The 15,000-nt window shown below is 43.6% G+C and overlaps 3 protein-coding genes across 6 annotated transcripts in view; 2 read left to right on the top strand and 1 right to left on the bottom strand.

Annotated features, from left to right (window-relative positions):
- Positions 1-5,962, top strand: part of LOC134195695 (ATP-dependent 6-phosphofructokinase, liver type-like) — a 14,945-nt gene extending 8,983 nt beyond the window's left edge. The window contains exons 12-20 of the mRNA XM_062664765.1: positions 1,277-1,341; positions 1,396-1,474; positions 2,506-2,646; positions 2,710-2,780; positions 2,855-3,104; positions 3,573-3,737; positions 3,862-4,135; positions 4,197-4,302; positions 5,581-5,962. Of these exons, the coding sequence (XP_062520749.1) occupies positions 1,277-1,341; positions 1,396-1,474; positions 2,506-2,646; positions 2,710-2,780; positions 2,855-3,104; positions 3,573-3,737; positions 3,862-4,135; positions 4,197-4,302; positions 5,581-5,737 (1,308 nt within the window). The 3' untranslated portion in view covers positions 5,738-5,962. The remainder of the gene's footprint in view (positions 1-1,276; positions 1,342-1,395; positions 1,475-2,505; positions 2,647-2,709; positions 2,781-2,854; positions 3,105-3,572; positions 3,738-3,861; positions 4,136-4,196; positions 4,303-5,580) is intronic.
- Positions 5,937-11,279, bottom strand: LOC134195698 (uncharacterized). Of its 3 annotated transcripts, none has more exons than XM_062664770.1 (5): positions 11,203-11,279; positions 10,990-11,047; positions 7,156-7,270; positions 6,864-7,097; positions 5,937-6,445 (listed from the first exon to the last, which is right to left on the bottom strand). In XM_062664770.1, exons 2-5 carry the CDS (start codon positions 11,013-11,015, stop codon positions 6,077-6,079), a joined length of 744 nt encoding a protein of 247 aa, XP_062520754.1. In that variant the 5' UTR covers positions 11,016-11,047; positions 11,203-11,279; the 3' UTR covers positions 5,937-6,076. The 3 variants fall into 3 exon arrangements, with proteins under 3 accessions (XP_062520754.1, XP_062520756.1, XP_062520753.1); XM_062664772.1 differs by having other exon boundaries at positions 10,990-11,065; positions 11,203-11,255; XM_062664769.1 differs by lacking the exon at positions 11,203-11,279 and having other exon boundaries at positions 10,990-11,083.
- LOC134195696 (ATP-dependent 6-phosphofructokinase, muscle type-like) overlaps positions 9,665-15,000 on the top strand; it is a 20,322-nt gene continuing 14,986 nt past the window's right edge. For both annotated transcript variants that reach the window (XM_062664767.1, XM_062664766.1), the window contains exons 1-2: positions 9,665-9,925; positions 12,762-12,835. In XM_062664767.1, coding sequence (XP_062520751.1) covers positions 9,748-9,925; positions 12,762-12,835 — 252 coding nt within the window. In that variant the 5' untranslated portion in view covers positions 9,665-9,747. The remainder of the gene's footprint in view (positions 9,926-12,761; positions 12,836-15,000) is intronic.

Raw genomic sequence — 15,000 nt, 5'->3', positions numbered from 1 at the left:
GTGTGTACATGTGTGTGTGTGTGTGTGTGTGTGTGTGTGTGTGTGTGTGTGTGTGTGTGTGTGTGTGTGTGTGTGTGTGTGTGTGTGTGTGTGTGTTAGTCTCACATAGTCAGACCCCTTTTCGCCACGTCATACTTCCCGGCGAAATGGGGTCTGATGAACAGACTTTGATGTTGCTGTGTGCCGTGTAGCCAGAAATCGGCTATCTAAAGACCAAATTTGGTTTAAACGCTTTACTGAAGACCAGACTGGTATGTAAGCAGTGCAATCCTATCTCAATTAGCTTCTCTTGTTTTGTAGAGAACAACTCGAAGACTACAGCTAGAGTCGTTGCTGTTTGTGAAATCTGCATGTCTACAGCAATAATTAAATGTGGCTGACCGGGAACGTTGACATTGACAGGCTAGGCTTCCATCTCTTAGGCAATCTGTCATGATCAACGTCGTACATAGCGTTTGTGTGCTTGTGTCACAACGGAGACTGAATTCGAACGTACTCGATGTAAAGCAATGCACAAAGACATGAGATGATTACCCAAACACAGAAAGACGACTCATCTTGTTTCGATGACGTCAGCTCCCAAGCCCTTCAATTCCAGTAACAGATATCGCGCACTCTGGACTGTCGGCGGTTGCTTTAGACGTAAAAACAGCAAACAGCATCGAGTACATTCGAAACCATTCAGTGCATTTGCATTCAGTCTTCGTTGTGACACGAATGCACAATGCTAGACATATGACGTCGAGCTTGTCAACATTCCCATGGCCGCATTTAATTGTTGCTGTAGACATGCAGATTTCACGAACAGCAACGACTCTAGCTGTAGTCTTCGAGTTGTTCTCTACGAAACAAGAGAAGCTAATTGAGATAGGATTGCACTGCTTGCATACCTGTCTGGTCTTTAGATAGCCGATTTCTGGCTACATGGCACACAGCGACATCAAAGGCTGTTCACCAGACCCCATTTCACATGGAAGGATGACGCAGTGGACAGGGGTCTGGCTACGCGAGACTGTGTGTGTGTGTGTGTGTGTGTGTGTGTGTGTGTGTGTGTGTGTGTGTGTGTGTGTGTGTGTGTGTGTGTGTGTGTGTTTCAATGTGTGTGTGTGTGTGTGTGTGTGTGTGTGAGAGAGAGAGAGAGAGTGTGTGCGTGTGTGTATGTGAGTGTGTGTGTGTGTGTGTGTGTGTGTGTGTGTGTGTGTGTGTGTGTGTGTGTGTGTGTAGAATGCACCAGTTCAATTATTTCACGACTTCTTATGTCTCATATTTACTACAGACCCAGGAGGTTGGTCAGGCACTGAAATCTAGAGATTACTCCCAGGCATTGGAGCACAGAGGACGGTATGCCTTACTACATGTTTACCACAATTTGACTATTGCCATGCATTTATTTAGGTCATTTGCTAACAACTTGAGTTTATTCAAGAAACTGAAAGCCGCAAAGCCTCCGGATGTAGACGATGAAGCGAATCAAGTGAGTGATTTAGTGTGAACTTCAATCTTGCATTTGATAACTGTATTGTAGGCAGACAGACAGACAGACATACAGACAGACTGAGTGACAGACAAACAGTCCAACACACAGACAGACAGAAAGACAAACGTGCAGATCGAGTGACGAACAGTCAAACACAGACAGACAGACAGACAGACAGACAGACAAACAGACTGGGTGACAGACAAACAGACTGAGTGACAGACAAACAGTCCAACACAGAGACAGAAAGACAGACATGCAGACCGAGTGACAAACAGTCAAACACAGACAGACAGACAGAGAGACAGACAGACAGTCAGACAGACAAACTCATGGTTACATACTGTATGTTGCTAGATTCATGTTACAAATATATGTATTGGACAGACAGACAGACAGACAGACAGACAGACAAATAAACAAACAACATCCGGATGGACAAACAAACATACAGACAGACATACAAATGGGCAAACAGACAGACAGACAGACAGACAGACAGACAAAGAACAGACAAACATACAGATGGACAAACAGACATACAGACAGACATACAAATGGGCAAACAAACAGACAGACAGACAAACATACAGATGGACAAACAAACATACAGACGGACAAACAAACATACAGACAGACATACAAATGGGCAAACAGACAGACAGACAGACAAACAAACAGACAAACATACAGATGGACAAACAAACATACAGACAGACATGCAAATGGACAAACAGATAGACAGACAGACAGACAAATAACAGACAAACATACAGATGGACAAACAGACATACAGACAGACATACTAATGGGCAAACAGGCAGACAGATAGACAGACAGACAGACAAATAAACAGACAAACATACAGATGGACAAACAAACATACAGATGGACAAACAAACATACATACAGACATACAATTGAGCAAACAGACAGACAGACAGATAGCAAGTAGCAAGGCCAATACATAACATCAAGAAGGAAATCACGACAATCGATTCAACACGCCTTATCTGTTCCACACGCAGTTTACATTCGCTGTCATGACGGTTGGTGCACCAGCGTGCGGCATGAACAGCTGCATCCGTGCCTTCTCTCGCATGGCCCTTTTTGCTGGTCATAAAGTCAAAGCCATCTACGACGGATTCCCGGGACTGGTCGATGGAAAAGTAAGCAACAACGTCACAAACGCCAATACTTCACACAAACAATTAGTTGCTCTGTTTTTCTAGGTTGTAGACTTCAACTGGATGTCAGTGAACGAATGGGCTAAAGAAGCCGGATCGATGCTTGGCACCAATAGGTGGTCATACACTCATCAATTGCTTGACATTATTTTGTGTGTGTGGATCGTTTGTTGTTAATCGTTGTTGACAGATCGATGCCGTCAGACTGTGATGAGTCGCTTGTCTCGGTTGCTCGGAGATTGGACGAACACGGCATTCAGGGTCTTCTTATTGTTGGTGGATTTGAGGCGTATCATAGCATGTTGCAGTTGACTGAGGCTCGAGATCAATTTGCTGAGCTTCAAATACCAATGGTTTGTGTTCCCGCGTCGATCAGTAACAACATTCCTGGTACGGATGTGAGTTTGGGTGCAGATACAGCATTGAATGCAATTGTTGAGGTAAACCCGTTTGTGTACAATACTTTAATTGCTTGTTTAATTTACAACTTATTTTGTAGGTATTTTATTGGATTATTTAGCTTAATTAATTATATATATTATATTGATGTTTGTAGCACACTAAAAAGTGCAGTTCTCTTAAAGGGCAACACAGACGCGAATCTACATAAAACAAACAAACACACACACACACACACACACACACACACACACAGACTAAATGACTTCTACGTAGACACTATCTAAACCCTCATACTAATAATAATATAATATAATACTTTATTATTTAAAGGTTATATATTATATAGAGGTTATAAAGGTTATATAGAGGGAAACTACTGAAATTTAATTTAATAATTTAATTTAATTTAAGGCATATTGTCAATAAATTGGTGTTTTTATGTGGCATTTCAGTGAGTGTCGTGCATATGTGGTTGTGAAGTGAGTGTGCACATTTGTGGGGTTTAGGCATTGGATGTTTTGCAAAAGTCTGCGACTTCTAACCGTCGGCGAGTGTTTATTGTCGAGACTATGGGTGGATATTGTGGGTACTTGGCGACGCTTGCGGCATTGGCAGGTGGGGCAGATGCTGCCTATATCTTTGAGGAGGAATTTACTATTAATGATCTTCAGGTGAGAACTACACACACACACACACACACACACACACACACACACACACACACACACACACACACACACACACACACACACACACACACACAGATCACATCGGGTCAACCATCTTACCTTTCAGACCGACTTAAGGCACATGATCGGCAAGTTCAGGTCCGACATGCTTCGCGGAACGATTGTCCGAAACGAGTGGTGCAGCAAACGCTACACGACACACTTCCTCACATCTCTTTTTGCCGAAGAAGGCAAAGACTTGTTCGTCACTCGTGAACTCGTTCTCGGTCACCTACAACAAGGTGGGGCACCATCGCCTTACGATCGATGCCTCGGCGCAAGATTCGCTGTCAGAGCTCTCAGTAATCTCATCCAGGGAGCTACAGATAATGTCTGTGATGGTGAGTAGGAGGCAGTTGATGTGGGCATTGAATGGTTTGGATTGATGAGCCGTTTGTGTAGGGGTTGTGAGTGCTGTTAGTGCGCATACTGCATGTGTTGTTGGTGTGGTGGGAAAGAAATCAACTTGTATTCCAATACAAGAGCTGAAGAAGAAAACCGATTTTAAGTGAGGATTTTGTCGATCATTTTGGGGTTTTTGGGTGTTTGTAAAATGTGTGAATTGGCTGTCGTCGTTTGGTGCATGCAATGACTTGGAGTATCTGTATTTGTTTGTGGTGGTTATGTGTTGCTCTCTGTTTTTTATGTCATTTTGTGGTCTTTCATTTGTTTGTTTATCTGTCTTAGTTTGGTTGTCTGTGTTTGTGTTTGTTTGTTTGTTTGTTTATCTGTCTTTGTTTGGTTGTCTATGTGTTTGTGTGTTCTTTGTTTGTTTGTTTATCTGTTCTGTTTGGTTGTCTGTGTTTGTGTTTGTTTGTTTGTTTGTTTGTTTGTTTATCTGTCTTTGTTTGGTTGTCTATGTGTTTGTGTTTCTTTGTTTGTTTGTTTATCTGTTCTGTTTGGTTGTCTATGTGTTTGTGTTTCTTTGTTTGTTTGTTTATCTGTTCTGTTTGGTTGTCTATGTGTTTGTGTTTCTTTTTTGTTTGCTTATCTGTTTTGTTTGGTTGTCTGTGTTTTGTTTTGTTTCTTTGTTTGTTTGTTTGTTTATCTGTCTTTGTTTGGTTGTCTGTGTTTGTGTTTCTTTGTTTGTTTGTTTATCTGTTTTGTTTGATTGTCTGTGTTTTGTGTTTCTTTGTTTGTTTGTTTATCTGTTTCTGTTTGGTTGTGTTTGTGTTTCTTTTTTGTTTGTTTATCTGTTTTGTTTGATTGTCTGTGTTTTGTGTTTGTTTGTTTATCTGTCTTTGTTTGGTTGTCTATGTGTTTGTGTTTCTTTGTTTGTTTGTTTATCTGTTTTGTTTGATTGTCTATGTGTTTGTGTTTCTTTGTTTGTTTATCTGTTTCTGTTTGGTTGTCTATGTGTTTGTGTTTCTTTTTTGTTTGTTTATCTGTTTTGTTTGATTGTGTGTGTTTTGTGTTTCTTTGTTTGTTTGTTTATCTGTCTTTGTTTGGTTGTCTATGTGTTTGTGTTTGTTTGTTTATCTGTTTCTATTTGGTTGTCTGTGTTTGTGTTTGTTTGTCTGTTTGTTTGTGTATCTGTCTTTGCTGTTTGTCTAATCTGTGTGTTTGTTTATCTGCCTTTGGTTGTTTGTGTTTGTTTGTTTGCTTGCTTGTCTGTTGATCCACCTGTTTGTTTGTGTATCTGTCTTTGCTGTTTGTCTAATCTGTGTGTTTGTTTATCTGCCTTTGGTTGTTTGTGTTTGTTTGTTTGCTTGCTTGTCTGTTGATCCACCTGTTTGTTTATCTTCGATATCACAGCGTTGCTCTATTCTACTTTTCTTGTATATAGACATCGATTACCACTGGATCAGTGGTGGCTGACATTGCGTCCTCTCGTCAAAGTACTCGCACGCTCACGTCATTACGCTTTCGAAGGAGAACGATATCAAGCCGAACGAGAAGATCAAGAAACATGCGCCTCAGTCTGGACAGACGACGTGATTTAGACCAAGCGACTATCTCACACACTACAGTGAGCCTTCTCTATAGGTAGTCGTTCTTGTTGGCATTATTACGAGGGAAAACCACTGTTGTCATGGTAACCGAAATTGTTATTTAATTTTATCTGTATGCGTGCGCTGTATGTATGCGCATGCGCATTTGTTTGTGTGGGTGCAGTAGAGGATGTTGCCTGTTAATATCGTGTTTTATGATGAGCACTCTTTATTTCACTTTCTCTCACACAACTAGATTTGCCTGATTAAATTCCAGGTGATCAAATGTAAACACATCTTTGGACGAAAACGATTAATTTGTGTTTGAAATTGTTGATATCGTGTCGACTCTTACTTGTTAGGACAAATGTCATTCTGTGCTTGTCCGCTTGGATCGAAGGGTCTGGGACAGAGTTTCTTGAGACCCTGGCTGATCATGTCTGTGTGATTACCGGCAGTGAGAAAGTTGAATTGGTAGTTGGTGATGTTGAATGTAGGCTTTGTGAGGCTTTGTTGTATTGCTTGGAATGATTTGTATGACATGCAGTCTCCGTTGTTGAGCTGGTGAGTAGCATGGTTGGTAGGAGAGACAATGAATGTGGCTGTTTTGGGGTCTGTGGAGGTAGCGCAGAGCAGCATGAGGCATTGGACACCGTTGAAACAGTCATTAAGGTGTTCTGCATCAACATGGCGAAGGAATGTTGTCTTGACACATCCAGTCTAATTGTAATGTGAGGCAATGCTTAATACCGTAATTGGTTCGATTAGATGTGCATGCAGACAGACAGATAGACAGACAGACAGACAGACAAACGCAGAGACAGACAGGCAGACAGACACATGGACAGACAGACAGTCAAACACAGCCAGTCAAATACAGACAGACAGACAAACACAGACAGACAAACAAATAGACAGACAGACAGAGAGACAGACACATGGACAGAGAGACAGACAGACAAATACATAGACAGACAGACGGACAAACACAGACAGACGGACAAACACAGACAGACAGACAAACACATGGACAGACAGACAAACAAACACAGACAGGCAGACAAACACATGGACAGACAGACAAACAGACAGTCAGACACATTTGTAATACCACCAAATGATATCCAAAGAGACGAACCTCTACCATCAGATTTCCTTTGGAGTCGACTGCCAGGTGGCTTCTATCGAATGTGCGTATCACCCACTGCTCGTCCGAAGAGCCGTACAATTCAAATCTGAACATCTCATGTCGTGTCACCTTCTTGTCAAACACTCCAACTCCTTTGGTGTTGTTTATGGCATGAGTGCTCAGTACAAAATTAGTAGACCTACCTGGTTGAATAATCAAAAAGTCATCCCTGCACACTGAGTCCTATACAAACACATACTAAAATATCTGTATTGTATAGTCGTTACTGTCAAGGACTAACCTGATGGTGGAAGTTTGTGCCACTGATTGTGCTAGTAGAATCGACTGTTTTAGCCATGACGATGCAGCTCACACAGACAAGAGAGATGGTTTGAAGACTTATTGCTCGGTGTGAACTGCAACAAGCAAAGAGGGAAGACAAACAAAAGTGCCTGGACAAACATGAGACAGACAGACAGACAGCTAGACACACAAGCAATCATGCAAATAAGCGACTTTCTCTGGCTGCAAGACAGACAGACAGACAGACAGATTGGAGCTGCGGCATCTCTAAGGGAAGCCAGAAAGAAGGCTAAATACGACCGGCTCAAGCTGCCTGGAGGCTCAACATCCAACGTCATCCCATTAGTTTTCGAGCATTGCGGTACATGAGGAGAGCAAAGAAGGAAGTTCTTGAAAAAGCTATCCAATCAGTCATTAGACGAAGCTGGAAGACCGAAAACTCCAGAATTTTTGGACTTTTGGAGAAAACTCTTTTCCATCCAGCTACAAAAGTGCAATGCACAAGTAATCTTAAAGAAACTGTCCACCAGCTAATGTGGTGGACCTGAGAAGCCCAGGACTCTCAACACCCAGGTCTTCCCACATTAGCTTTCTTGCACTAGTGATTTATAGACATTTCATTTTAGTTGTAGCCTTTTAATTGTATTGCAGAAATGTACATTAGTTTGACCCAGTCCTCTCCTCGCGCGTGCTCCACGTGCTTTTTGTTCCATGACAGACAGACAGACACATAGACAGACAGACAGACAAATATGACTCACTGCTAGAATATGTTTGTAATGCTGTGTGGGAGTGTTGCTGTTAGGGAGTATAGGACACGAATGAGAGCAGCACAATTTAACAAATTGTCTGCTGTGTGACTGTTGAGAATTCTGAATGCATAGCATTAGGTGCTCACACGTGAGGTGCTGTGTGTGTTGTTGTTGCTGTGTGGTGACTATTTGGGGGATTGTTTGGTTTTGGGCAATACTTTGGAGCTTATTTGGTTCTGGAAATTGTTTGACTCTCCCTGACTCTCCCTGACTCTCCCTCCCTCTCCCTCCTTTCCCTCCTCCCTCCCTCCTTTCCCTCCTTTCCCTCCCCTCCCTCCTTTCCCTCCCCTCCCTCCTTTCCCTCCCCTCCCTCCTTTCCCTCCTTTCCCTCCCCTCCCTCCTTTCCCTCCCCTCCCTCCTTTCCCTCCCCTCCCTCCTTTCCCTCCCCTCCCTCCTTTCCCTCCCCTCCCTCCTTTCCCTCCCCTCCCTCCTTTCCCTCCCCTCCCTCCTTTCCCTCCCTCCTTTCCCTCCCTCCTTTCCCTCCCTCCTTTCCCTCCCCTCCTTTCCCTCCCCTCCCTCCCCTCCCCTCCCCTCCCTCCCCTCCCCTCCCTCCCCTCCCCTCCCTCCTTCCCTCCCCTCCCTCCTTCCCTCCCCTCCCTCCTTCCCTCCCCTCCCTCCTTCCCTCCCTTCCCTCCCCTCCCTCCTTCCCTCCCCGCCCTCCTTCCCTCCCCTCCCTCCTTCCCCTGCCTCACCTCCCTCTTTCCCTTCCCTCCCTCCCTTCCCTCCCTCCCTTCCCCGCCCTCGCCCTCCCCTCCCTTCTCCTCCCTTCCCCTCCCTCTCCCTCCCTCCCCCTCTCCCTCCCTGTCTCTCTCCTCCCTCCCTCCCTCCCTCCCTCCCTCCCTCCCTCCCTCCCTCCCTCCCTCCCTCCCTCCCTCCCTCCCTCCCTCTCTCCCTCCCTCTCTCTCTCTCCCTCCCTCCCCCTCTCTCCCTCCCTCTCTCTCTCTCTCCCTCCCTCTCCCTCCCTCTCTCCCTCCCTCTCCCTCCCTCTCTCCCTCCCTCTCTCTCTGTCTCCCTCCCTCTCTCTCCCTCTCTCTCCCCCTCTCCCTCCCTCCTCCCTCCCCCTCTCCCTCCCTCCCTCCCCCTCTCCCCCTCTCCCCCTCCCCCTCCATCCCCTCTCCCTACCCCCTACCCCTCTCTCTCACACACACACACACACGGCAAATGGATAAATAAGGAGCTGCCGTTAAACGGTAATGCCCCAGCCAAATGGCTGGGTTCCTGTGCACTAAGCAGGAACTATGCGCTGTGCTGAGCAATCTCCAGGAGCCTCGCCATGTGCTCGCAGGAGCACCGACTGCTACGCCAACTGTGGTGTGGGCACCCGAAGTCCCACCCGGACCCCAGTGGCTGATAGACTTTGTCACAGTCGGAGGCCTTTGCCACCCCAGTCAATGACTAGGTACTCATTTATACTCCTGAGTCGAGAGCAGCAATTGTGTGTAAGTTTCTTGCCCAAGGAATTATGCCATAGCTCGCCATCACCGTGACTTGAACTTGCAACCATGCAAGGTCCCGGATGTTTCATTCTCCAAACGCACTCTCTAACCAATTGAGGTATAGCACACACACACGCGCGCGCACACACACACACACACACACACACACACACACACACGAACACACACACACACACACACACACACAGCCGCTTTCAATCACATACTTTATATTAATTAACGCATGCGGCTAGCGTACACAGTGTTGACACATACGGGTATTCAAATCACAAAAGTTGTCATCATTTTGGCGGTCTTCCTCGTTTTTGCACACGTTTTACGATGGCAATGAAACGAGTGCGATCACAAGAAGAAGGGAGCGACGTCAGCTACAAACGCAAGCGTCTCTTCGTCGTGGATAAAGAAGCTCAATCAGTGCTGGGTCGAGCGCAGTCTTTCTCTGATCTATCACCACGTCTTCGATCTGTTGGCATACTGACAAGTGGCGGAGACTCGCAAGGTACGCGTGTAATAAACAGGAAAAGGAATATTGAGATCACGTGACGAGTGCGGGAGTTGTGTGGCTGTCACGTGAGCCACGTAAGTGGCTAGAGACCGCAGGAACGTATGGTATTCCTGCTGTGTATAAAATTAATGTAGCTATTTATTTCATGTGAGAAAATGAGAAGTGGTTTTTTTCACACAAAAAATGGATTCTGTCTAAGGAACGAAATATACATCCTAAAATGTCTAATCACCAGGCGTTACCCTTGATACCATTCTCACTACTCAAATTTTTTCGCCTACATCCAAACCTTAATTACGTATGACGTAACTATCGGCATTGATTTACATCGATTTATGATGACATCTGCGTCACAATAATCTTGACTTTTTTGCATGTCTCAGGGCCATAGGAGCCAGTCTAAAACAGCCCCTCTAATGAGCGCAAGAGGAGCAGAGAGGGGCGATGCCCGCGCGCGTTAAGAGGGGCCGGCCATGGCCACTTTTTTCTAGAGTAAACCTTCACCAGAGGCCTGTAGTTGTTGGTCTGCTTTAACTATCCTTCAAAAACTGTACTTCTGACAGTCGACGATTACCCAAACCTTTCTATTAAAAATATAGGTGATTAAATAACTAATATATTTGTAGTTAAAACGAAACTAAAATTAGATCATCTTGACTTAATTGCTATCTAGACGGCCTTGAAGTCATTGCATAGCCACCTATTACAGTAATTGTTGATAAACGAGAGTAATTATTCAAGAACTCATTGTGCAATACATTAGGTAAGATATGTAGCAGTATGCTCAGCAGCTGGAAGACTGCTCTTTAAAGTTTTGGCGCGCTATTCTTGGAACACGCCCTCTTAGCGCGCGTTACGGCAGACCACTTCTGAAATGCTTCCTACAGGCATGTCAGTACAGAGTGGTGTGTGTATGGGTGTGGTGAGTAAAGAATTAGCTACAATTGGTTGCGATTACTACAGATGCGTTTCTTATATAAAACACTCGCTAGGGAGTCGACGCACCACACAGTAGATAATACACAATAGTATAACTACATATTATGTATTATACTCACCTCATGTGGCGTTTCACAGATTCCATTTACGTTTCTTTATCAATTGTTTTCTGTAGAGCTACAATAGAGATAGACACTACAATCAACAAAGAAAATCAACAATAGCATTGATTTAGATTGGTCCAGCCTAACGCGCGCTAAAGGGTGTGGTCTAACACGTGATTTGAATTTTTTGCCTAGTGCTGTATAATTTACAGAAATTTAACTCCTTACCTTGACTGGACGAGTATCATTTGACTCCTTTGACTGGACGAGTACCTATCATATCTGCCTAATGCCTGCCTGAGAGGAAGACCGGCGACAACGAGTGGGCGGAGCCCGGCCGAAGCCCCGTATATTCCTCACTATGGTACTTGAGGAGGGAGGGTGGGAGAAAGCACACTTCTCGTGGCGCCAACGGAAACTATGCGGATGAGGGCTGCGCAAGCTCGGCGGGAAATTGCACGCATGCTCGCGGACATCTCCTTGTCCGGGAGGCGGGATACGCGCGCGCGCCGCCAAGGCGGAGTCAACTTTGTGTGACCACGTTAGAGTTGCCAACTCACACGCAACTTGCGTGAGTCTCACGCAAGTTTTTTCAGGTCACACCCTCACACGCAAGGAACCCAGATCTCACGCAACTTCTAGATTGCTGGAACTAGATCCAGGCAGACATGTACAGTGAACCTGTAGCTACACACCGTAGATTACGCAAAAATCTGTACTGTCTGATAGTAACTACTGTAAAATCTAGTCCGGAAATCGAGGACGCATACAATAGTCCCGTATATTGCAGCGCGCGCTACATATGCAAATGGTGAGTGAATATTACGCCACACGATCTCGAGGAAGCGACCAACAGTGAACACCCAGCAATATAGTTTACTGTTTGTAAAAAATTAGGTATTTATTTGTTTGTGGCCACGCCCATATGCAGATATAATTACCGATGAAAATCTGAGATCTCACGCATTTTCAGTATTCCTAGTTGGCAACTCTGTAAACATCATTTTGTTGCGGTTAATATGAACACTTTCTTGGAGAAACTAAAGACATGTGTAATGCTGGATGTCTCTGATATAGATAGATACGCTATAGCACTAGAATCTACTCTACTTACACGAGGTCCAGTTCGGCGCATGCGCCCGCCTCGCCCAACCCAACACAACGCAACCTACCCAGCTATATGTGTCCATTACAACATGGCGGCGAGATTCTTGGGTTTGCAGTATTTGCTTCAATCTAACGGTATACCGTCTGCAGGCGAACAAAATTACAATGAAGACAATTAATTATACAACAATAATACAACAGAGAACGAAGAAAGAGGGTCTGGGTATACAAGGTCACACAGTGACACACAGATAACTTGAAGAAATAAATAATTAATTAATTATCTATAGCCTATACCGGAAGTTCTCGACATTAACTCTCTGGCAAAAGTAATAATTTTGAATATTGGTTTAGTCATGGCTATTGGCCCGCTCTGATTGGGTAATTTGAAGATGGCAGAATAGGAAGTCGGAGATGTGTGATTGGCAGTCGTACGGTACAGTGACCTTTGACTGCGGCTGTCATGTGACTAGAAGTAACTGACCAAGTGGCTGAGGTGTAGCGATTAATAAGTAAAGAAGTAGGCTTAGCGCGCGCTATGAGGCGGGAAGATGTAACGCACGTTAGTAGGCAGAACAATGTAACGCACGTTAGTAGGCGGAGCAATGTAACGCTTGGTAGATATACATTAATTAATTTGGTGTTTATTGATTGTTTATGTACTGTGTTGTATCATGTAGGAATGAATGCGGCCATTCGTGCAGCTGTTCGAGTTGCGATGTTTAAGGGTTGCCACGTGTATGGAATCAAGGAGGTATAATGTTAAGTTATTGTCGTACTTGGTTTTGTGTATCTGTTTGACTGTATTGATCTACTGTTTTTGTTCGTTTGCTTGTCTTTTAATATTTGTCTGTTTGTCTGTCCATTTGTATGTCTTATTGTCTGTATGTATGTTTGTCTGTCTGTCTGTCTGTTTGTCTGTCTGTCTTATGTCTGTCTGTCTGTCTGTCTGTCTGTTTGTCTGTCTTCTGTCTGTCTGTCTGTGTTTGTCCATCTGTAGTCTTATTGTCTGTTGGTCTGTCTGTTTGTCTGTCCTTTTGTCTGTCTGTTTGTCTATCCATCTGTATGTCTTATTGTCTGTCTGTTTGTTTGTTTGTCTGTTTATTCGTCTGTCTGTATGTTGTCTGTCTGTTTGTCTATCCATCTGTATGTCTTATTGTCTGTCTGTTTGTTTATTTGTCTGTTTGTTTGTCTGTCTGTATGTTTGTCTGTCTGTTTGTCTGTCTGTCTGTCAGTTTGTCTGTCTGTCTGTCTGTCAGTTTGTCTGTCTGTTTGTTTGTTTGTCTGTTTGTTTGTCTGTTTGTCTGTCCATCTGTATGTATGTATGTTTGTTTGTTTGTCTGTCCAGTGATCAATATATCAGCCAGCCATCGGCCATTGGCCGACCAAAAATGCCAATTGGCCGGTATCAGTAGATCACAGCTTGACATTTTGCCGACCAAACAGGAGAGAACATGCGACATCTAGATGCATGTACATGCAATGGTTGGCATGTTGTTGCCATTGTTTATATAGGAACGTCTGTTTAAGTTGAAGTGACACCAGATATGCCTGTTATCATAGTGTGTGCACTCAGAAATGGAAACCACAGGTGGATTAGGATCTAATCTGAACAATTAACATACACACAATTAGCATGCAGTGTGTAGGCAAGTAGTAGGTTTTAGTTAACATGCCCAATCCTAAAACAGGGAAACTGTTTCTAATAAATAGATCTTCAGTCAATGCTTGTCACCAGACTCATTAGTAAAGTTAGCGGCTGCAGCAGTGAGTGCATGTATTGAATGAAACTTACAGAATGTCTTGCAATCTATGTGTTGGTTGTCTTAGTTACTACCTGTGAAATCTAGCGAGTTCTAATTACGTATGGAAGTATGAAAAAGGTTGATGGTTTACTATTAATTTATTTTCTGTTTGAACACCAAGAGCAACTGTTTTGTTCTTCTTGGCTACAAGACATACGACCTTCTATTGCTAAATTATTCTCAACACAGCAGATTTTTACTTAGATTTGTAGATAGAAGGTTCTTCATAGATATCTATTTCACACGTTATTTGGTTACGCCCTTAGAACAGATTTCGTGATTGACATTGGTTGAAGACACACAGCAGCTACAAGCACTTCCGGTGTTTGCATTTGACTGACTGCGGATTGAGTATGAGTCTACAAGTAGATCTAGTCGCTGCTCAGTTGTATCTAACTGATGCTCCATTAACTCACCAACCATTCCAGGTTGCAGGGGATGGCAACTGCTGCCGCATTCTGATGTTGTTTTACTTCTGCTTGCAATCAACGTTGGTTTTCATTGTGTTTAAACTGTTACCTTGCCATGCTTGGCTATGCTTGTTTTTAGCATTGCTTTTATAAGTAGGGCTTAAGAAGTAATGGAGATATTGGCTCTTTCTATATTCATGTATATTCTATCACTTACTTATTACCTATCATACTATAGCATGTTATCTAAGTGAGACTAAATCTCACACTACTGAGCAATATGGTAGATAGATAACTTCTTTTGGCCCATAATTTTGAGCTACTGGTCAATACAAGCAGTTGTGAGATCCTCACTGCATTAAGCTAATATTAACAACAATTAAACAAAGACTGTACATTAGAAGTGGAGATTTGTACAAATCTGTGCAGTTCTTCTATTATAAATAGTTACTGATGTTGTATACTGAATCAGAATGGCCGATTAAGTTTATCAATGGCTGGTCAAAATTGAATGTGATCTGACATTTGTCTGGCTAATGAGAAAAATGATATTGATCAATGCTGTCCATCTGTATCTTATTGTCTGTCTGTCTGTCTGTTTGTCTGTATGTCCATTTGTATGTTTTATTGTCTGTCTGTTTGTCTGTCTGTCTGTTTGTTAGTCTATCTGTATATTTTATTGTGTGTCTGTCTGTCTGTCTGAT

Source organism: Corticium candelabrum, chromosome 20, assembly GCF_963422355.1.
Source record: "Corticium candelabrum chromosome 20, ooCorCand1.1, whole genome shotgun sequence".
Lineage (NCBI taxonomy): Eukaryota > Metazoa > Porifera > Homoscleromorpha > Homosclerophorida > Plakinidae > Corticium > Corticium candelabrum.
The sequence above is the reverse complement of the archived record's forward strand: the minus strand, read 5'-3'. Positions and strand labels throughout refer to the sequence as shown.